The sequence below is a fragment of the Vigna angularis genome, chromosome 1, assembly GCF_016808095.1.
Source record: "Vigna angularis cultivar LongXiaoDou No.4 chromosome 1, ASM1680809v1, whole genome shotgun sequence".
In the NCBI taxonomy this organism is placed as follows: domain Eukaryota; kingdom Viridiplantae; phylum Streptophyta; class Magnoliopsida; order Fabales; family Fabaceae; genus Vigna; species Vigna angularis.
The window spans coordinates 25,989,538-26,013,026 of NC_068970.1; the positions used below are offsets into that span (position 1 = coordinate 25,989,538).

The 23,489-nt window shown below is 33.9% G+C and overlaps 4 protein-coding genes across 6 annotated transcripts; all 4 read left to right on the forward strand.

Moving 5' to 3' along the window:
- Window positions 1-106: 106 nt before the first annotated feature.
- Window positions 107-1,868, forward strand: LOC108335805 (pre-rRNA-processing protein TSR2). The gene is made up of 4 exons (XM_017571976.2): window positions 107-401; window positions 500-588; window positions 658-765; window positions 1,501-1,868. Exons 1-4 carry the CDS (start codon window positions 218-220, stop codon window positions 1,702-1,704), a joined length of 585 nt encoding a protein of 194 aa, XP_017427465.1. The 5' UTR covers window positions 107-217; the 3' UTR covers window positions 1,705-1,868.
- A 1,213-nt stretch (window positions 1,869-3,081) lies between these two features.
- On the forward strand, window positions 3,082-6,943 carry LOC108319245 (uncharacterized protein At4g38062). The gene is made up of 2 exons (XM_017550339.2): window positions 3,082-3,337; window positions 3,999-6,943. Exon 2 carries the CDS (start codon window positions 4,036-4,038, stop codon window positions 6,793-6,795), a length of 2,760 nt encoding a protein of 919 aa, XP_017405828.1. The 5' UTR covers window positions 3,082-3,337; window positions 3,999-4,035; the 3' UTR covers window positions 6,796-6,943.
- Window positions 6,944-7,307: 364 nt separating this feature from the next.
- Window positions 7,308-10,482, forward strand: LOC108332862 (very-long-chain (3R)-3-hydroxyacyl-CoA dehydratase PASTICCINO 2A). Of its 3 annotated transcripts, XM_017568164.2 has the most exons (10): window positions 7,308-7,437; window positions 7,510-7,596; window positions 7,686-7,797; window positions 7,952-7,970; window positions 8,072-8,160; window positions 8,270-8,323; window positions 9,149-9,219; window positions 9,314-9,395; window positions 9,716-9,812; window positions 9,916-10,482. In XM_017568164.2, the coding sequence occupies exons 2-10, from the start codon at window positions 7,526-7,528 to the stop codon at window positions 9,984-9,986; spliced, it is 666 nt and encodes a 221-aa protein (XP_017423653.1). In that variant the 5' UTR covers window positions 7,308-7,437; window positions 7,510-7,525; the 3' UTR covers window positions 9,987-10,482. The 3 variants fall into 3 exon arrangements, with proteins under 3 accessions (XP_017423653.1, XP_052730478.1, XP_052730474.1); XM_052874514.1 differs by having other exon boundaries at window positions 7,321-7,596; XM_052874518.1 differs by lacking the exon at window positions 8,270-8,323 and having other exon boundaries at window positions 7,316-7,596.
- Window positions 10,483-12,498: 2,016 nt separating this feature from the next.
- LOC108338623 (la-related protein 6C) lies at window positions 12,499-15,546 on the forward strand. Its single transcript, XM_017575623.2, has 10 exons — window positions 12,499-12,983; window positions 13,368-13,449; window positions 13,547-13,641; window positions 13,720-13,791; window positions 13,896-13,975; window positions 14,065-14,143; window positions 14,247-14,294; window positions 14,379-14,447; window positions 14,550-14,675; window positions 15,119-15,546. The coding sequence occupies exons 1-10, from the start codon at window positions 12,678-12,680 to the stop codon at window positions 15,359-15,361; spliced, it is 1,200 nt and encodes a 399-aa protein (XP_017431112.1). The 5' UTR covers window positions 12,499-12,677; the 3' UTR covers window positions 15,362-15,546.
- The last annotated feature ends 7,943 nt before the right edge of the window (window positions 15,547-23,489 follow it).

Below are 23,489 nucleotides of genomic sequence, written 5' to 3' on the forward strand. Positions count from 1 at the left end.
ATTAAAAATTATAATAGTTTGGAAGAGGAGGAATGGGCCACTGTGCTGGCCCAAGACTGGTATCAGTTCACTACAAAAAATTTATGACTCTATATAGTTTCATGAGCATAAAAGAAAAATGGATACTAAGGTAAAACCCTAACTACCTTCTCCAACGAGCCATTTACGTCGCTTCTCGAAGACACAAAACATAGGGTTTGTTGTGTTGTCGTGAAATATGGAGGGTGCTCGACGGCTACAGGGGCAGTCTATAGGAGTTTTCAATGAAGGAATTGGATTACTCCTTTTTCGTTGGTCGGCTCTTCGAGCTGCTGTCGAGAACGAATGGGGTGGCCGTGAGTCCCGCGTCAAAGCTGATCAACTTGTCGCCGATGTTCTCTCGTGGTTCACTGAATCCAAAGGTATATCAATTGACGCAACATAGGACAATTCAATTGTGTGGATCGAAAACTCTGTTTTCATTTTTGTTTTTTATATTGTGCCGGTTGATGTGTTCCAGAGCCACTTTACATTGATGACTTAGAAGACATACTGGATCAAGGTATGCTTTCTCTCAATGTGGAGGTCGAAGATGGCAGCGTTGAAGAGGTATACATTTTTTTTTTAATTTGTTTGTTCTGTTAACCACTTGTTCTTATGTTTTTTATGATTACATAGGTGGCTGAAAAATTAATGGTTATGCATGAAGAATTCTTGGATGGAAATTTTAGTTCTTTCGAAAATCTCAGGAAAGCCAATGTCGAGCATCGTCCTCACACAACACAGGTACATTAGACACAGCATATGCATAATCAAATTTTATTATTTTTTTAATATCATAATTACAGGGTTCTATGATGGTTTATTTTGGGTATTTCAATTTCTATATGATGGGTATTATTCACAAACATCAAGTCATATCTGTTGTGTGCCTCAATGCAAAATGTCAGCTAGTGCATCTATTCTTACCTATCTAACTACCTTTCAATTTCAAGTCTTGAAAACCTTGCTATAGTTACTGGAGCAGACACTAATTTTTTGTATTTATATAGGTAGTTCTTGTATTTTTGTTTCATTCCTTTTTTTTCTTGCCTAATGACTTAGAAGTTTGAATAATGGGAAGTATTCAAAGAACGGGAATATGTCATGAATAATTATTATATTAGTCTATATTTGAAATATTTTGAAGTGTGAAGTTGTTAAATCTTGTGAAAATTGTGATTTTCTTTTAATCCCACAATTTTCTTCCCACCTTATAACCAGTTCCTAACCTCCTTTTTTAAGCTCCTCCTAAATAAATGTGAAGAGCTTTTTTAGTGATCTCCCAAGGTGGACTGGGACTAGATTATGGAATTTTCAATTTGTTACATGTTTACAGAGCATGTTTTTACTTGATTTGTACATATTTCTCCTTATATAGCCAAGAGGAAGATAAGACAATTGTTTCCTGGCTGTACATGAACTTCCACTTTCGTTGAATTTGAACGCAGTAATAATGTTAGACCTTTTTTTATGTTTTAGATTGTAAATGATGGTGAAGATGATAGTGAGGAAGATGGTGATGATGAAACCATGATTGTGGATGGTAACTCTTCAAGCAATACAGAGATTCTCAGATATTCAAACAATAATTCAGTTAATGAGCCCCGGACGAATGTTTCAGGCGAAGTAGATGATGGATGGGTTGTAGTTTCAAACAGAAGAAGTAAGGGTAGAAAAAATTAGATAAAAGAATATTTAATTTTTTCTTTTCAAATTTTGTTTCAAGCATGGTAGTAGTCCTTGTACTTTTTGAGGTTTTGCAACATCTTGAGGTGTGTATTGTGTATCGGATTTTTTTTTGTACTCATTATTGAAAGTTGCATCATATCTTGCAGTTGGGTGATCCATTTATTCGGCGAAGTTGCCTCATTAACATATACTGAACAAGAGTATAAATGGTTATCACACAGTAAAGAAGAATTGACAACGAATAACAGTGTATGAGAGGTTAAGTTGTAGAGAAAAAAATATTATCATTATTTAATTTGCAATGGAGAATAAATATTTATCTCTTTATTTACAAAACCTTCCTCAAGAACTAGAGCAAGCACCAGCCCTCCTCATAAAAGATGAAAAACCCTTCCTTGATAAAGTAATGGGGAATATGAGTTCAAATATTATAACTGTCACTGGTATGAAAGGAAATTTTGAAATGAATAGTTAAAAGGACTAAAGTGCACTCTCACTTAAGTGGATTTTATGTATTAATAATTGTTTGGTATTAAGAAAAATTAAGTTTAAAGGTTAATTTAAAAAAAATTCCAATCAGTTATTAATTTAAAATATATGATTACTTATGTAATTGATTTTGATTATAATATTATTATACAACCTATATTAGATGCATAATCAAATTTTCACAGCAACTAATGGTTTGCTTATTATTGTTAGGCCAAGGCACCACACATCACACTCACACTACACACACATAATGCCAAGACAACATATATACATACGAAAAGATTATGGAGAGAAAACAAGAGGTAATTTTCTCATCAGCAATAAGGTTTATAAGCTGTCCTCGATGACAGTTAAGAAAACAGAAACAGTTATTACAAGTTTGATTATTTACAACAATTATAATAACTTTTTTATATATAATTATCTTAATAATAATTCATAATTAGCTGGTTAAATTTAATCAATTAAAATTATTTAGAGTTATATTTTTGTTTTTATAACTGGACACTCGCCCTTCACTTCTTTCTCTGACCTATCTTATTTATTTCTCTTAGAATTCCTTTTAAAAACTACATACTTTTTTCACGGATCTACGCAAACTAATTTATGTAAAATAAAAATTGCATTATAAAACTAAAATCGTAATTTTAAATATGAGAATTTAGGTTAGTGTATGTGAGTCAAACTAATTACTGTATACCAAAAAACCATAAAAATGGACCAAAAATCAGACTAGTTTCTTAAAAGAGTATTCAAATAAATAAATAAATAAAACATTAAATTGAAGGAACTGTGAATAGTAAAAAGGGTGTGAATAGCAGTCCCCTTTATTTGACGTAACTAATGGGTCGAAAGCCCATCTACAGAAACCAAGTTTTACTCCAAACAAAATTAACATGGCGGAAACAAATTTTCAATTTTTAATCTACTAACTTTCAGTTTCAACGGCTAGTTTTTTCATTTCGAAAACGAAAGATCTCTCTCCAATTCCTTTCTGGTTTGGTTTTTATCTCACACGAAAAGCAGTTAGTGCACAATAACGGTAACTTGCCATTGGTGTCTCTCTTTCTCTCCATTTCCATTTCACCATCTTCACTCCAACGCTGCACTTTCTTCTACACCTCAATCAAGCCAGGTCAGTTTCTGGGTTACGTACCATTCATCTTGAAACTGTTCCACTTAAAGACTGGGAAATCCTGAGAATTTTCTTTATGATTTTGAACTCCTTTGCCCGAAACAGTGATTGCAAGTAACTTTTCATTTAAAAAAATGTACTAAATCAGATTATTTGCTAAGGTTAGCGGGGTACGAGGTTTGATTTTATGAAATGTACTGAAGTCTGTATGTCAATAATTTTCTGGCATTTTACTCCTTTTAAATGGAAAATTGAACCATTTAGTCTTTGTGTAAGTAGTGCAATGTCTCTCAGTTAATGCTTGAATAGTGTTACTTTTTTTAATTTCTGATTGTTTGGGAAATGCTTTTACAAAGAGGAGTGTCTCTTAGAGACCTGAAGTTAGATACTGTTCCAAATATGATTTTGATCATGATCCATAGTTATCCTAGGAATACTCCTAAATGCAATTTTAGGAAACTTTATCTAGATATGGTTCTTTTTGAAGTTCATTCGGCGAATTCTTTTGTTAAAACGCATTTTTTTTAAATTAAGTTAATTTAAACATCTACAATTTAAATGAAATGTCAAGTTTGCGTTTTTACTTTAATCAATACCTCTTTTCTTTTCGTGGTTTTGGTGGGAACAAGAACACTTGATTTAATATGAACAGTGCTTGCAGACCAGGTTTGTCTTGAATGTCTTAAATGTGAAAAGAAATGGGCAAGGTTTACGAAGAGCTCGATGACGCAAAAGCAGAAATAGAGGAACTGAAGGCAGAACTTAGAGCTAAGACAGATTTACTTGAGAACTTGAAGAAATCCCATAATGCACAGATCAAACAGATGCAGGAAGCAAAGTTCAAAGCTGAGAAGCTGGACCAAAAACTGCTTCAACAGGAAGATGAAATCTCTGAGGCAAAGCTAGAATGTGAAGATCTCAAAGGGAATTTGAATAGAAAGGAGACAATAATCAAACATCTCAGTGCTACAAATGATAAACTTCGAGCGGATTGTGATGACAAGTTGAAAACGTTGGATGAAGAAAAAAGAGGGTTGCTGTTGGCCTTAGAGGAGGAAAATGAGAAGACACAGAACCAGGAACAACAGATTTATATGTGCAAACAAGATATTGAAAGACTGAAAGGTTGTCTTTTGGTTTCAAAGGACAAGTCTTTGGAATCAGAGAAAAAAAACAGAGTATCCAAAGAACTAAGAGAAAGAGATGACATGCTCCAGAAATTAGAGGAGGAAAGCAGGAAGGTGGAAGATCAATTAAAATGGAAGAAAGAACAGTTTAAGCATCTAGAAGAAGCACATGATAGACTTCGACAGCAGTTTAAGTCTTGCAAGAAGGAGTGGGAGATGGAACAATCTACATTGATAGATGAGATTTCTTCACTTCAGACAAGGTTAGACTCTCAGACCAGAATATCAGAGGATTTACAACACCAGATACACTCTTGCCACCAAGCTCTTGCTCATGTAGAAAGTCAGAAAAAGCGGCTGGAAGTCGAAGTTTCTAATCTTAAGGTGGAGCTTGACGATGCTAGTAATAAGTACCTGGGTTCTAGGTTACAGCTAGATTGCTTAAACACTGACCGTGACGAAGATATTGCAGATTTGAGATATTTGCTAAAAACAAAAGAGGCGTATAATAAAGAGTCAAAATACAGAATTGATAAGCTAGAGCAAGAAAATCAAGAGCTGCGAATGTCTCTGAAAGAACTCCAGGAAGCTCAAATTCAAGAGGCAGGAGCTTCATATTCGCATTCAAAGTTGCGGTCCAGGCTCAGAAGTTTGGAACAAACTCATAGAGAGTGTTCCTCTTCTTTAAAGGCTAAAGAAGCTGAGTGGAACTCAAAGCTAAAACAGTTGACAGCAGACCTAAATACATGTCAATCTGAGTTGGAAACTAAAATTGAAGCAGTTGAAGGCCTCCAGATGGAACTAGAAAGGTCTCAGTCTTTATCCATTGAGATGAAGTTATTGAATGAGGAGATGTCTGTGACGCTGTTAGTGTTGAAACAGGGAATTTCTGAGGCTCATTTGAAGCATGTTAGTGATAAGGATGAGATGGACCTCATCAACAAAGCGAGAGAAGAGGAGATTTTTCAACTGATGAAACAGTTGGAGATGAAAGACGCTGCTTTGATGAGTGCCCAGAAAAGCCTAAATGAAGAACGTGAGATAGCAGCATGTTTTAGAGAGGGTGAGTGTAATGCATTCAACAATGAACTACTGCAAAATGAGCTGGAGGAATCAACTATGAGTCAGCTGATTCTCAAAGAGAAGGTTTTGCATATGGAATGTAACTTTAAAGAACAGCTTAAAGAAATTCATGATGCTTTAGACAGTGTAATCCTTGAATTGGATGAGACAATATGTGAAAGAAATGAAGTGGAATTTGAATTGCAAATATGGAAGTCAATTGTTGAGCGCTTGAAGAATGAACTAGAAGAAAATCATGTGGTGCGTAGAGAACTGGAAGCATCACTTCTTGTACAAGTAGACTTTGGCGAAAGCCTCAAGCAAGAGAAAGACAGCTTGGTTTATATGTTAGAAGAGAAAGAGAGGAGCCTAAATTATCAGCACCAACAAGTTGAGCTATTGGAACATGAACTAAGAGCGAGGGGAGAATCAGGAGAGTCCATTGAATCTGATAATGTCAGATATCTCCAGATGATAGCGGAAAAGGACAAGATTCTAGAAGAGCTCCAGAAAGAATTTGAAAAAACTTTGATTGAGAAAGGCACAATAGAAAGAACCTTTGAGGATGAGAAAAATAATCTTGTCCAGCTTATGAAAGGAAAAGACAAGAGAATGGATGAACTTATGCAGCAAGTGACTTCACTGGAGCAGCAGTTCACTGACTCGTTGACCACCTTTTCTTTACAGCTTTCTGAGAAACAGGCTGAAATTAATCTTGTCCGGGAAGCTTGTGACAAGATTACAGCGTCTCAGATTCTAGCTGCTCTTGAAATTGAAGAGAAGAAGTTGATGGTAGTGCAACTTGAGGATGACATTCGTGCTATACAGCAGAAACTGAAATTGCAGGAGGAAAACTGGACCCGATCAGAGCAACTTGCATTGGTTACTGAAGTAGAATTGCGTGCAAAACAAGCCAAAGTAATGGAGTTGAATGATGCTTGGCTTCAGAAGAAACTCAAGATAGAGAATGGAAAGTTGCTTGAAAATGCTACGAGACTATCATCAGAAAGGGAAAGCTTGTTAGGTTTCATTCAGGGATTCAGTGACAAAATCAGTGCGTTCTCTGCTGAAGACACTCTATTAATGGACAGGTTGAGAAGCATGGTGCAGTCTTTTGAGAATGGTTTCCCAGTAATAGATTTGAAAACAGATGGTGGTTTCCATGTAAAGGAGAATATGTTTATTCAGTCTCCCACGAGGATGAAGAAACTTGAAGCCAACTCTGATACTAGATCACCATTCAAGGAGCTAAATTTGTTAGAAGAGTAGGAATGTGTCCAGTCTTGTATTTTCAGCAAAAAAGGTCATCATGATCATTCTTTGCATGTGTCGTCAGTCTTGTATTTCCGACAAAAAGATCATGTAGTTACTTGACCATTCTTTGGATTGTATATGGCATTTATTTATTTGTATTTCATTCTTTGTTTACCTTTTTTTTTCTCAATACTGATGTTTGTTACATAAGCATCTAGAAATTAAAATCAACAATATAAAAAAGAAAATGGATACTAAGGGGGGAGAAACTCCATACCAATACTAAAGATATTAGCTGCAATTTATATTAGAAAAGAGTTTGTTGTATAATGATGGAGTTGGAGATCTAGAATATATATTATGATTGACTACTTGTATATTCAAAAAGTTAACTAGGATGATGTTTATATGAATTACTTCGTTCTTCTAATTTTATTTATTTTAGAGGCATTGGAGAAATTTACATAAATCACAGTATATGATTCGAACTATAGATCTATTCATATTTTGTACTTACATCTTCCAACACACAACTGTTCTCGGTCCCACTGGCATGTTATTACGATACGAAAGTAGTTGAGGAGTTGAGCTTCCCAACTGAACCGTTTTAAAATGTGTAACCAGACACACCTCATCCCACGTTAAATCTCCTCCTCGGTAATTACCTAATACATCCTTAAAATATTCCTCTTCGATCTCTGAATTTTGCACTCTTGTTTCTTCGTCTAGTCCTAGATCTCTCTTCATGGCTGGGTTTTTCTCTCTTCTAAGGCGCCTCTATCTCTCCCTTTACAATTGGACGGTTTTGTTTGGATGGTACACTTACTCACCCTTTCTGTTTATAACATTATGATTCATTCATCTCTTGCCCTTTCTCAAATATCTCTCTCTCTTAATTTGTTCAGGTGTCAAGTTCTGTATTTTGTTCTCAAGACGTTGAACGAATCGGGTCATGAGCATGTTTACGATGCAGCGGAAAAGCCTCTGCTTTTTGCACAAACAGCTGCTGTGTTAGAGGTAATTGTTCTAAAAGGGTTTTGATTTTTCTGAATCATGGACACACCCTTTTGATTTTTTCAAGCAATTTGTTCAAGTTTATTGTTGGAATTATCTTATCTCGAATTTTTTCTAACTTTTTATTTGGTGGACTTTCTATTGAATGGTGAGCTAGATTCTTCATGGTTTAGTAGGTGAGTAATCTGTTCTCAATGTGTGGGGTTATGTTTGATGAAAATGAAAATTGAAGTAGTTAGTTTGTTTATGAAATTCTGTGTTATTTTCCCTTGTGAAGGACTGGTGAGATCTCCCATAACATCGACGTTGCCACAGATAAGTTCAAGGCTGTTCCTGACTTGGGGCATTTTATGGAGTTTTCCTGAGGTGAAGAAAAAATTGGATTATTTTATTTTTTGTTGAACGCATTTAATTTGTTTATTCAGCATTCAGTCATATTCTTCTAGTGAAAAGTTGCCCCATCTTTTATCCCCAGACTCGGTCTCATGTGCTTGTTACCTCCCTACTGATCAGCTGGTCCATCGCAGAGGCAAGTGTTTGTGATTGTTCTTTCATGTGATGTTCAAATTATTTGTTTGGATTTTTCTTCTTCTTGTTTGATGTTAGCTAGCCATAACATACTTCTACAGAATGGTTATAAGTTATAGAGCACTTCCTGCATGAAGATGACATTACTTCAAATAAATAAATGCCACCTCTGTTCTGACTTCAGTACCTTAAACTTTACGTGACTATTTTTATTTTTCCTTTCAGTTTTCTGCTTGTCATTTTCTTTAGACTTTCCATTTCATTTTCTACTTTCTTTTTCTTTTCTTTTTTTTGTTGTGTTTTTTCCCTATTAATTTCACCATCATATTTATTACTATGTTCTTAATTTACTATAGCGTTTTCAGAGATGGCCGCTACACGTGAATCCAAGATTGATAACTATGGTTAAGATATAACAAGTGCATTAAGAGGATAGATATTGAACTGAGTATCCTGGATATTTTTTAACGTTTGTGAATGCATATATGTGTCTCACTCTCTGACTGAAATGGAGCTGTTGGTGGTCTCACCTTATTGAACTTTGGGAGTAAAATTATAGAAGCAAAAAACTCCTGTTTCTACTGTTACTTGAGCATGTCTGGCATAAAAATGCTAATGCTTACATTTGATGGCTAAAACTTGGAAGAACCTAATGGTATGAAATTTGAAGCGTTGACTGGGGTGACAGCAATTTTTTTTGGCTTGGTGACCTATTTTCTTCTGTAATTCGATTCCTCTGTTCGTTTCTGTAATGAAGTCATTGATTACAAAGGTAACAGAAGTATTAATGAAGATAAATTTATCTTCTTTGTTGTTGCAATTGTAGATCATTCGGTATTCTTTCTTTGGTGTCAAAGAGACTTTTGGATTTACTCCATCATGGCTTTTGTGGCTTAGGTACGAAGTTTGATTGCTAAGCCTTGGTCATGGAGTATAGCACTTGGCAAAACAATTTTTTCTCTTACATCAATTACAAATTATTTCTTTGCAGATACAGCAGCTTCCTGGTTTTGTATATAACAGGCATAAGCAGTGAGGTTGGTCTAATATACATCGCCTTACCGTTCATCAAGGTAAATAATTTGGTTGCCAAATGTCCACTTTAGAATCATTAGATCTAAAATGCAAGATATGAGTTATCTTCGTTGATCAGAAACATGTTCATAAATCATTTAACGAAGAACAAATCTTCTAAAAGAATGGAATAGATGAAGTTGAAAGCATTGTTTGGTTAATATTTGGAAACCTAGACATCTGTAATTTCGTAGCATTACAAGAATGGTAAAATGGAAATGGAGGAGAATAGTCTATTACTTATGATATAATATGGTGAAAATATTTGATAGTTTCCCAGTAAGTTGGAGTTTTGAGTTAATCTGACAAGTATTTTCAGGCTTCTGAGAAGTATTGCATAAGGATGCCAAACAAATGGAACTCATCATTTGATTACTTTTATGCCGCAATTGCTGCAATTGGAATCTACGTTCCAGGCATGAACAAAACATCTTTTCACTGTTAATGATATAACCATAGGGTAATATTTATTTCGCTGACTGTATTTTAAGTGACCGATTTGGCATTAAATATATGCAGGTAGTCCTCACCTGTATAAATACATGCTTGCACAGAGGAAGAGAGCTCTCTCCAAATCTAAGAGAGAGTAATGCAATGTATGTGGTTTACATTGGTTTGGAGTCAAACATAGGACATACATATGTCATGTCTTGGTTTGAATCTACATACAGAGGCACCAAGGAAACAATTGATTTTCTTGTTAATGTATCATTGAAAGGCAGCATGCCAGAGATAGATAAATTAATGTATTTTCTTTTCGGTAACATGGTGCAGTGTAGCTTACTATAGTTGTGTGTTTCTCAATCATATGCTATAGATGTTTAACATCAAGTAATAAATCTTGAGGTTTTTTTAGGGGAGACATAAGGGAGTTTATGGATCATTCTACGTATTTAATATACCTTAAATTAAAGTTCTGAACATAATCCTCTTTAATTGAAGAGGGAACAACACACTTGTGCACTTTTGAGGCTTTCTTACTCTTAGAGGAGTCTTTAAAATGTGGGTGATATGCTCTCCACCACTGTATAGGATCATGAATGTTAGCATTAAACTTTCAAATGCATGATATTTTTACACGGTTGTTGGGCTAAATTCCATGTTCCTACTGATATGATGCGAAGCAGTGTCACGTAATGAAACTCAAAATCGTAACTCGTTTAAAGAACATGTACCATATCTTAAAATTATTTCGAGCTTGGACTTTAATTAAAGGAAGTAGGAACTATGAACACTTTTTTTTTCACTTTCTTTATTATACTACTTGTAATGGGTGAGCTTCATTAGAATATTATTACAATTGGTGGATCTCACTTTTTAAATCAAGGGAGAGGAACTCATCGAAATTAGTGGTTTCAGATAAATTTTACCGATTGAAAATAAAAAGTAAAAAGATTTATTTAGTATTTGGTTCATATCATCGTTAATTCGTTTTGATCTTTATATTCATTTTTATCTCAATTTTGAATATCTATTTTTGTAAAAATAGTTAATGTAATTAATTTGTTAAATTGACGAGTGTTATTTGTTAAAATCTTGATCATATTTTGTTTTGAGATAATTTTGGTTTTAACACATGATACCTTTTAGATAAAAGATGTTTAACATGATATTAATTTAACATAAAATATTATATTACGTTTTTCTTAAAATAATAAATATTTAATTGAGTCTGTTTTTTTTTAAATAGAAACTCAATTAAATTAAAAGAAATATAAAAAATACAATAATTCAACTCCTTAAATATAAGTGTAAAATACTAATTAAACTAATACTAATCTTGCTTAAAATATTTGTATTCGACCAATAAAATATTATCAAGTTTCTTAAATTGTTTAACTACTCAAGTAGAAAATATCCATATTCCAACATTTATGGTAGGTAGTCTTAGTAGAATGTCCAACCTCTTAGCTTGTATTGAAACTATCTAGAAAAGTTTATCAAGATGACGATTCAACTAATAAGAAATATTATTTTTATCTCTTTTCTATAAGATTTTCCATGTTTCACGCAAGTTGAAGTAAATTATTTGAAGTTGTTTGGATCTCCACGACTTGTCTATATTCATAATTTTTTTAAAAATTGTTTACTTATGTAAAATGATTATCGTGGTTGTCCCTTTACATAAAAAAAACTCTTTCTAATATGTCTTTAAATATGTTTAGTTAGTTTAAATATATTTAGTAACTGTATTAATATCATATGTTTATAATTTGAAATAATTGTTTATTAATTTTACAACCTCTTATGTGGTAAGTAGTTAAAATTAGAATATAAAAATATACTATATTAATATTAAAGATATAATAATACTATATTAATTTTACAACGTCTTATTTTATTATAATGAATTATAATAAGTTATTTTGTTATTTATTTTCTTTTTTAGAAAAATTGCGTTTGTTTTTAAAATTTTCAATTTTTTCTTTGATATAGGTTAGCATACACATACGTTTTTGTCAATTATATTGAACTAATATAAAGAAAGTTATTTTTTGAACTGATATAAATATAGGTTAATCTAAGTATTATTTTGAACTTGACGGCTCATAGTTCTCTAAAGTACGATATCATCACCTCACCTCTCTTTTTTTATTCACCAAAAATATTTAGAGTTATCTGAGAATAGAGATTAACTTTTGAATTTGGAATTCCTGAATCTGAAATTCCCTGTTTTAAGATAATGATAGATTTTTTCCATTATACTAAAGTTCAGTATTGATTTTGATTTATGATTATTATAATTATAAATAATGAAGTTAAATTATAAATTAAATTTTTAATTTTTATTATCAAATAATTTTATTGTTATTAAAAAATTTTAAATGCTATTAATTTTATTACACAAAGAAATGATATTTACCAAAAATATTATATTATTTAAAATAAAAAAAATTATAACATGTTATTTTATTAAGTATCACAACTCAATTCAATATATTATTTAGTATATTATCTAAATATATGAAGTTATATAAATAAAAAAGAAAGAATTGAATTTTGAAAGAAAAAAGAAATGAAAATAGTGATTTGTAAATTTAGGGGGTAGGGACCTATCTGGGGAAATGGTAACCTTAAAAGATTTAGTCAAAAGGGGAGTAGTGTGAGAAGAAAGAGGTACCGTCTTTGAGCGCGAAAAAAGTGGATTGAATATCGAAACAAAGACAAAAAACAGTTATAGCATAAGGGAATACAATAGAACACTAGGTTTCACAATCTCATATGCCACAACATCACACAGAGGGAGGGAGAAGGAAAAACAAAAAACAGAATTGAGAGGAATGGCGCAGGTGCAACCTGAACAGAAGATCCATGACAACTCAGAAAAAGACACCCAAGAAACTGGCAACTCCAGCTTCAAATTCAATGCCCAAGCGCCCGAATTCGTGCCAAGATCGCAATCCCAGATGCCGATTTCGGGTTATTTCTATCCTTGTTTCCAGATTCTCGGTGGCTGTGGTGATTCTGATTGGTTCTTAGTTGGGGACCAGGATCCTTCTTGTTTGATCCCCACCGCCAGTGTTGCGCTTCCCAATTCCTCCAAGAATATCCTCACCCCCGATCTTCAGCAAAAGATCGTCAAACAGGTCTCCCGTCTAATCAAAATTCTTTTTTTCCTTCTACATTATTAAATCATCTTCACTTCCTTCCTTTTCATTTTACATTTATTCAGTAAGGTCATTCTTGTTACGTTCATGTTTTATTGTTGTCATTGTAAAAAAAAATCAAATAACGAATGCCGTTTAGAAGATGTGGATAGTTTACGTTGCGAAATTGTGATTTTGATTATTTTTTTCGATCATGATATTCAAGCAATATATTTTGATTGAATTGATGTCTGTTTATCGGATAAAGGGATTCATTTAGTTTGATTCTTTGACGATGAAATTGATTATAAAGGTTGTTGTACTAGTTTTGTTGTTGTGATACGTAATTGTTTCGTTGTTTAAAAAAATGTGTGTGTGTAATAGGTGGAATATCAGTTCAGTGACATGAGTTTGCTAGCAAATGAATCTTTCCAGAAACAGATGAATAAAGATCCTGAAGGATATGGTGAGGATTGTAGTATTCTCTTCTGTTTTCTTCCTCCCTCCTCCCGTTTGGGATTGGAATGACCTTATCTCACTGATGGACCTTGGTTTTCTGACAGTTCCAATAACCATGATTGCGTCTACTAAAAAGGTTAAATCCCTCGTTAATAACATTCATATGCTTACTCAAGCTATCCGTTCATCTTCAAAACTTGTAAGTATTTTGGATTGAATGGGGCATTCTTGTTTGTCAATTAGTTTGGTTTTCTCTTTGATAATACGACTTTTGAAGGTTTTGAGCGCTGATGGCAAGAAGGTTAAACGCAAACATCCTTTCACTGATAAGGAAAAAGAAGACTTGCAGGTAAAGAAATTGTATCCATTTTTGGTTTTCTTTCTCCGCATGGTTAGTGTTAAAGTTTCTTGTCATTGTTGCATAGCGCATTTTTTGTTTCTTTTCTCTTGCAGTCTCGCACTGTTGTTGCAGAGAATTTACCTGACGATCATTCCCATCAGAATCTTCAAAAAATTTTTAGTACAGTTGGAAGGTGAATTTCTTCCATCCAAATCCAACTTCACATTCTTGAATTTTCTTACATTATGAAAACGTTCTAATTGATGGCTGGTCTATGAACAGCGTGAAAACGATAAGAATATGCCATCCTCAGGAGGCTAATACTTCTCGCCCAAAGTCTGATTTCTTCGTTAGTAACAAGGTACAGAAACGATGTCATACCATATGTCTATGTTGTTATCTTACGAATTCAAATGTTACATACGAGAATTTCTCACTCACGTTACTTGTGCCTCTCAATCAAGCTTCATGCACTTGTGGAGTATGACACATCAGATATAGCTGACAAAGCTGTGAGTAAATTCTCCTAGAACTTTTAGCTTTCGAGATGCACATGACTCAATCATTACACCCTTTTTCCTTTCTCACTTGATTAGGTTGAGAAGTTAAATGATGAAAGGAATTGGAGGAAAGGGATGCGAGTAAGGCTGCTCCTAAGGTGCTCGGTGTGTACTTCTCTACCTGATAGTAATGCCTTTTGTATCTACTGTGTCTATTGAACTTCATAAGTTTCTTTTTACTGGATTTTTTTCATCTAACTTTTGCAGCCCAAATCTGTTCTGAAGAGTAGAAAGTCTGAATTTGATGGATATCTAGAAGATGACGAGATTCTAAATTCTGAAAGTGCTGAAGATCCTTCTCACTCAAACAATGCTGAATTGTTTGATACAAATGTAAGTAACAATACATGTATATGTAGTCATTTCTTTCAAGTCTTCCAGTCAACTATATCTTACATGTCATATACGATATAAACCTACCACTTTCTTGCTATTCATATATGCATGAAAGTAAATTGTGCAAAACAGATTAAATGGAAAAATCACTGACCCCTTTCTTAGGAAAAGCACAAGCTTCTTTCATTTTCATGCATCCCACATTTCGATAGATGTCTTCCATATATTAATTCTGAAGACATGCCCTTTTCAACATAACTTAAATATAATTCAAGTACTTTTGGTCTTCAATAAGAATTAAAATTTTACTCTGGTAACCTGCATAATAAAGATTTACATAAAAAAACTGTGTATAAATTCATCCATTAGAAAATGGCTGCGTTGAGAATTTGGTTTGTTTTAAAGCAAGATGATGAGTGTTGTATTTGGTAAATTGGAAGGTTGATGAAAACTCGGTAGGATCTAAGAAAGGATGGGCTAGAGGACGTGGAAAGGGAAGAGGACGCACTCAAGGTCGTGGCCTGCTTGCTCCACCTTTTCAATCAAGCAGCACTGCTCTGTGTGATGCTCATACTAAGCCCAATACCAAGGGCCCAAGAATGCCAGATGGGACAAGAGGATTCACCATGGGACGTGGAAAGCCAATTAGTTCTTCTGCTCTAGTCGTCTCATCTCAAGACTGATGGGTATTTCTCAAGTTTTTCCCTTTGCTATATAGTCAACTTTAGGAGACTTCTCTGTATTTCTTCACCACAGAATTCATGGGCAGCAAAAGTGTTTTAGAAGACCCTATTATGTGGGCTACATGGGTAGTTCCAATTTTTTTAGATTTTACCACTTTAGTAATAATTCAAGATGTATATTGTTATATGGCATGGTCGTCCCTGGCCACAAAGATCCTAAATTTCTGCTTTCTTAGTTTTCAATTTAGTGAGAGGGGGTTTATTGCTTTTAATGTCAGAAATAAGTGCTTATTATTATTGTACACTAAAACGTTTTTGAGATTGAATAAGAGACTTAGGTGTCAAATTCTCCACTCCTTGTCTGACAGTATTTTCTCTAAGGTTAATTAAAATTTATTATCTATTCGTTTTGAACTTTCCAAATTAATGGTTGAAATGATGTTTTAACGAATCAATTTAAAGTTGAATATTTACGCAATTGTTTTTATAAATTTGAAGTATATTTGTGTTATTATTTATATTTATAAATAATTAGTGAAAAAGTATTCTTCAAGTCATCACTCTCGGTTGCTGCGCGGTTTCAGTTTACGAATTCCCACACAGATTTTTTTTAGTTATTGAACCTTTCAATTTTTGTCTATCACAAGCCATCACTTCCCACTTCTTCTGATTCCTGTATAACTTTGTTTTCATATTGTTGTTCTCACACCTACATTGAAGTGGGAGCCAACACATACATACTTGCCAAGAGAAATTTTTGCCCGCTTTTTTTTATTTTCCCAAGGAAACACATTTTTTAATCCCATTTGCAAAAGTATTGAAGGAAAACCTTCAATCTTCAAAATCTACATTGAATGAATTGAAAGCATTTAAACCAAACTGGAATTGAAGCTTCCTGAGACATATTTCAGTGACTAGACACAACGAAATGGAGTGTGTAATCTAGACACGAAGATGTTTTTAGTAATCACTAGTCACAAAGCTGGCTTGAAGGCTCTAGAGTCTTCTCCGGTGTTTACAACGCAGAAGAACGAGTTATAAATCCTAGGATTGAGGGGTTTTCGGTTATGGAAACGGTGTTGGATGGTGGAATCAGTTTAGGGAGCTCAAGAAGGTTGGAGATAGGGCTATGACTCTACATTCGTGAAATGAAAACGCGGAAAGGAATTTGTATACAGGGAGGAGAAGATATGGATCGGTGGTGAAAATGATAATTGGAGAAAACAAATGAAGGAATGGAGAAATAATGTTTTGGTGGTGTACAGAAGAAACGGAAAATCAGAATGAAGGAACGAAAAGGTGGTCAACAAGAAATGAAAGCTTGCTACAGGAGGATCCTTGGATTCTCTAGCTTTTACTTTAATGGAGGAATTGGGTTTTGGGGTGCTCCTTACAGAATCACAATTCTCATAAATTTCACAAGTGTATTTGCAATGGTGAAGTTAGGTATTTATACAAACTCATGCTTCATGCAAGCTTAACTATTCTACTATACAATGAACATCAATTCTCAAGTGGCAAGACACGTGGAAGAGGCTGTCAGCACATGAAAGTAGCATTGGAAGGCAGATGGGTCGTTGAGCGATGGGAGTAACCTGTTGGCCTTGAATCCAATCTGGAAGGCTTGCTAGGCCCTGTTCCATCGTTCCCTCTCTCTTAAAAAGAATTTGGCCTTAAATCTAACAGGTCGCCTTTACGATGATGTCTTGAATTATTGTAGGAGAAGCTCCACACATTCTTGGAAGCAGGTAATATTGAAATGACTTTATTTTTGTTGAACTCACATTATATCCTCCGATCAAATGTTAATTTGCAATAAGCATCAAATATATCTCTAATTAGTTTTGTTTTAATCAATAAGACATATAGAAAGATATTTTTTGGAAGAAGGTTTCCTCACATTTGGATTTTTACTTTTGATAGAATTAAGAAGCCTTCATAAAAATTTTGATTTTTTGTCTTAAACTAATTGTAACCACAAAGGTAACGATAATTCAAGTTTTGAATTGCTACATGTTGAAAAAAAATTTACTTTGAAGGATGGAATGACAACATTTTCAAAAGAGAAGTTAAAATTTGAAAACTTAATGATTATTGGAGAAAAGTTGAACTCCACTTAAAAGTCTTAGTTCCATTGTAATTGTGAGAGTGGAAATTGCCAACAATAGTACCTTCCTTCTTGTTAGGAATTTGCTCCCTCTTTTTTCTCTTCTTCAAGCTCTTCCTTTTCTCTTCTCTCTTTCTCTTCTCTTCTCTCTTTTTCTTCTCTTCTATCTTCCTCTTCCCTTATTTCCTTTTCTCTAAGAGCTTTCCTGATGGCGTACCCTCAAGTTATGGCCAAGCACAATAAAAAAGAGTTTGAGTTATCTGTGGAAGATAGGTCTAAACTCTCTCTCTTGGGGAATTTTCGACGATCATGAAGCTTCTAATAGAGTAAGAATAATTTTGGGCCTTGTATTGTGGGCCAAGTGGTCTAGGATTTATTTAGGCTTTGTATTATGGGTCTAATAATGTAGGATTTATTTTGGGCCTTGTATTTTGGGCCAAGTAGATGTTAGAATCGCTGCAGCGGAATTATTAGCGTGGTAACAAACCAAGAGGGGGGTGAATTGGTTATATTCTTTTCTTGTGCCTTTTTAATATTTTTCTCTTAATTTCTTACTAAGCAGATAATTAAACGTAAATAAGAGAGTAAGGGAAAGAGAAAAAATGCACAAGTATTTTATCCTGGTTCAGATCACTAGGATCCTACGTCCAGTCGCTTATCTCAAACAAGATAAACCTTTTTCACTATCACAAAACAATTACAAATATTAGTCACACAGAAAAATAACTTGTAACAGTTTAGAAATTACCACCTCTCTTGAAACCACAAGAGATGAACTTACACCTCCTTTGAATCTACACAAAGGATGATCACCTCCTTCGAATGCTTCACGAAGGATGATTCCCTTCCAAACACTTCCTCAGACACACCAAGGATGAACCAGCTATTCCTCTGTCACCGCAACACCACTTTAGGACTTTGCAGACAAGAGTTTCCTTAGCTTCAGCAAATTCACAGAGTTCTCAAAAGAGTTCAGAGTACTAGAGCACAAGGGAAGAGTTCTTTTTGAGAGAAATAGTGAGCCAATTTATAGACTCAACCTAATACCCTTCCATTCTTCGAAAACAGGCCATCTAACGCATTTAATCGATTAACATAAGTATTAATCGATTAAAATGAGTACAACGGCTAGTTTTTGAAATCTGAAAAACCCCAACGGTCAGTGTTAATCGATTATTCTCAGGATTAATCGATTAGCTAATCGATTATTATACACTTTAATCGATTATTCCAGTGGCACTTGGGTTTTCAGGACCAGCCTCGGTTTTAATCGATTAAAACTAGGTTTAATCGATTAAAACAGAATGTTGACGAATCTCAACAGCATTTAAATGTAAATTACAATAATTTGTCCTAATACATTTGTGAGTACTACTTCATCAACTTTGATTATTACAAAAGCTTTAAAAATACATAAATCTTCAATTTGTCTTGACTTGTGCAACTCTGTTCATCATCAAAACTTCATAGTTGATTTTTGCCAACAGTAGAATAGGGTATTGACCACTCAACTCAACAAAGGGCCAATACCCAATGTTGACCAAAGTTGGATGTGATTTTGGGCTTGTTGACCAAGGGGTCAAAGTTTCATCTAACTTGGTGGACAAGGAGGGGTGGGTTGTCCATGCCATGTGTCACCCTTCCTTTGGAGAGATTTTCCTCTTAGTTAATGACCAAATGTCACTCTAGGAATTAGGAGGATTCTCCATAGGTAGTGGTCACATGTCCCCCTCTTATTAGAGAAGATTTTTGCCATTAGTTATTCTTCTAAAGAAGAGAATTTCTCCTTACTCTCCAAGCTAGCCAAGGTGGCTCTTTTAGGTTAAAGTTTCTACCTATTTTGAAACATCTTAGCTTATAAATAGATGTGTCTCTTCTTCATGTTATTAGCTTTGATTTAAAGACAATCATGCTATTATTTTTGTGTCATACTACTCTTATTAGGTCACTCTAGGCTAGAGCAACCCAAGTGGCCTCCTCTAGCTATTTTTCTCCAAGAGTTGACCCAACCTCTCTTAGAGCATCATTAAATACCACCTCTATCACCATACAACAACTCATGACCAAGAGCCTTAGTCTCTTTTCCACCATATTTTTATAACCACCATAACCTTCAATCTAGTTTTGGCTCAGCCTAGCCAGAGGATTGTCATCAGTTAGTATCAAGTGTTTAGGTTCTTCAAGAGCTAAGTATATTGGTCTCTATCTTAAAAGTACATAAGCTCGAATTCCTACAAGATGGCTCAATCGAGAAGGAGAAGAGTGTTGCGCTTAAAACCAAAGCTCTAAAAACAAATGAATCCTCCAATGAGTTCGATGGTGAACAAGACTCCATGGACGAAAACGAAGAAGGGAAGCTTTCACTCATATCAAGAAAGCTTCAGTCTATGTGGAGCAGAAAAAGAGCCACGATGTTCAAGGGCAGACAAATTGGGTTTAGCTCAAAGAACAAATCAAAAGACTGATGACTAGAGGACTCAATTGTCTGCTACGAGTGCTACAAACCTAGACACTTTAGATCTGAGTGTCCCGAGCTCAAAAGAAAGAAGAAAAAGTCACATAATCCCAGATACGAAAAGAAGAAATTACTGATGAGCACTTGGGAGGACTTGGATACGTCTGGTGAAGGTGAAGACGCAAAAGTATGCCTCGTGGTAGGAAATGCTAAGAGCACATCAGATGACCCTGATGACGAGGTAGATTTTTCTGACTTACACTCAGTTATTTATGCCTATTATGAATTGATTTCATATTCATCTAAACTATCTAACACACATAGGTTTATGTGAAAACAAAGTAAGAAACTTTTAGTAGAAAATAATGATTTAAAAGAAAAAGTAACATCATCCAAAAATGATGTGGAGTTGCTATAACAAAATGTTAATAATCTTAAGGAAGAGTTGACCACCTCTAATAAAGAAAAGGAGAAAACCCTTTTACAAAATAAAATAGTGGTAGAAGATATAGCTATAACATCTTCTTTTCTTATTTCCTCCGTAAGGTTATCAAGCATCTCAAATAGTTCTTCACCAGTTTTCACACATTTTAAGCCATAAATGGACTTCACAAACATTGTCCATTTAAGAGAGTTCACCAAAAAATTAATTAAACATCTTTGCTTCCAATCAATCCATGAATCTAACATGATAGAGCAACCATGTTTGGTCCATTGCACTTTATGATCTTTAAGCAACCCTTTAATGTAGTCCATCTCTTTGTTAAGAAGTGAAACTTTAGTTTAATGATACATAGAAATTGGTTAATGTGGACCGTAAGCTCCAATAGCATCAATCATGTTTTGAAAGCTCTTCAATTTAACAAGATTGAATGGCAAGCCTACTTGGTACTAGAAATGAATAATATATTCATGAACTAAAACCTTCGAATTTGTGTCACATGCCCTTTTGATATTAATTTTTCTTTGTTTTTACGTTTTTCTCTTTTCTAAAGTAAGAGAAAGATTCTTACAAAATATATTTATTGATCTCTTTTTTCCATCATTCTCCCTTTTAGGACTACTATTGGTTGAAAATTCAACTTCATCTTCATCTTATTAATATCACCAAAGCTCCGTACATTATCAACATAATTTATTAAAGCAACTACCTTCTCCTTAAACATTTTAGAAATTTCTTCTTAACATTTTTTGGAGCTTTGGAACAAGGTGCAACATTACTCCTTTACTATTAGATGTTCTTTGGCCCTCCTAATATAATTGTCCATATTAATTACAAAATGTTTGTAGTGTTTAAATTTGATTCATTCAAAGGATGACAATATTTTCAACATAGATCATTTGTGTCAGATGATCGTTAATTGATTTGTTCAGTTGTTTCCATTGTTAATAAACGCAAGCAGTTATTGCAAAGAAAGAAAAGAATGAAAGAATAGAAAATAATAATAAAAATTATAAACAAAAAAAGAAATATAACAAATAAAAAAGAAATAGAACAACAAAAGAGAAATATAACAAAAAAAGAAAAAAGAACAAAAGAAATAGAAAAAAATAAAGAAAAATACAACAAAAAAATATAAAAAAAATAAAAAATGTAAAGAGAAATAAAAAAGAAAAAAATCATTTTTTTAAATAACTAATAAAAATTAGAAAAATATAACAAAAAATAAAAATGAATAGAAAACAAAGAAAAAAAAATTAAGAACAAGAATAATAAAGTAGAAGAAAATAGGAAAAAAGAAAAGAAAAAGGCATAAAAAGAAATTGAAGTGAAGAAGCAACACTTAGATTATCTTATCCAAGACTATTTAGGTATTATATATTATACTATACAATATTAAGATAATCTCGACCAAGATCACACAAGTGTTGTAACAAGTTCACCACGGTCACCATTTTAGTAGATATGAATGGATGCTGGTTCAACCTTGTTAAAATTAGGTCAACCTTGACAAACATGATTATGAGTCCATTCGCCGTTACAATAAGACACTTATTAGGATTTATTAGAGGATAAAAACCTTCATAAAATAGTATAACAAAATTAATAAATGACAGGTATATAAAAACAATTAATTCTCGTGTAAAAGGTATTCAAATCTATTCTTACTAAACTAGACTACCTAGACCATATTAACTTACTTAAATATTGGAACAAAGACATTTTGATGATTGAACAAAGACTTGTCGAACAACAATGAAGACATAGGCATACTAGATCTGACATGACAATTTGATTTCATACAAGAATAGTCTGAAATAAGGAAATAAAAAACAACGAACAATGATAACAATGACAATAACAAACAAGTACAAAGTTGTAAACTCATTTAGAAAAAAAAAATGGTTTTTCCTTAGTTTAAAATTAAATAGGACTTAATTCCTACATCTCCATAATTTCTTCCTACACCTCCAAACACTTAAAAATTATACTTTTACTCTTTTTTCAATTGAGTGTCAAAATACACAATTTGAAGACATTATGTAATGCATAATTTCGGAAAACATTTCAAATTGCATATTCCATAATGCAAAATAGAAAATGCACTATGAATTACACAATCCAGAATAAAAAATGCATTATACAATCCAGAATGGCTTTTTGAGAAAGAAGGTGAAGAGTGAGGGCAGAGACCAGTGGAGAAAGAAGGTGATGAGCGGGAGGTACCAATGCAGGTGGAGGAAGAAGAGCGTGTCGATGGAAGTAGAGGAAGAAGGAACGTTGATGGAAGTGGAAATGATGAAAGTGGAGATGGAAAAAGAAGGAACGCCGATAAAGATGGGAGAAGGGACACCAATGAAGGTAGATGAAGAAGATGTGAAGGTGGAGGAAGAAGGGAGAGAGGGGTGTGCATTGGCGGGAGGAAGAAGATGGAAAAAGATAAGCACAAAAATATCTTTTTACTTGACCTAGAAAATGCAGGGAGAAATGTATGAAGATGAAATAAGTTGCTCAGTTCTACCTGTGAAGCGCAACTTTTGTAAAAGCCATTCCATGATGATCACTATGGATCGCCACACAAAAACCGAGTCACCACCATCTTGCTGTCAGTTGCCGGCAAATCCGATACCATGGCCGATAATAGATAACACATTGATGACACTGCTTTTCTCGTGGTCAAACTTATACTCATCCACTAGTTTTAATCGCAATCTAGATTCAAGACCATCTTGCTACTGCAATCATGTTCCCAATCGCCATTTTTCTTCGGTTCTCTACGCTCAACATTTGTGGATTTGATTTCATAGTTGAACGAATACTTCGGCTTCAGGTTTCGTACACTTTCTTCTGTTTAAAGATCTTTGCTCTATTCCCATTCTAGTTCTAGCCAAATTTAAAACTTCAACACCGCAAAAATTCTTGACACTGATGGTATATTGGTACCAAACACAATATCCATGCCCATTCGAAATTTAAGCAACAGTAAATGGAGCATTCACACCGTTTTTTGTGCTGAAGAACCTGGTGTAAGCGATCCCTTTGTCTCCACCCAACTTGGGGGTGTTTAGTCTTTTCCTGGTCATCTTCTACAATGGCCAATGTTAGTCTAACATCATACGGAATA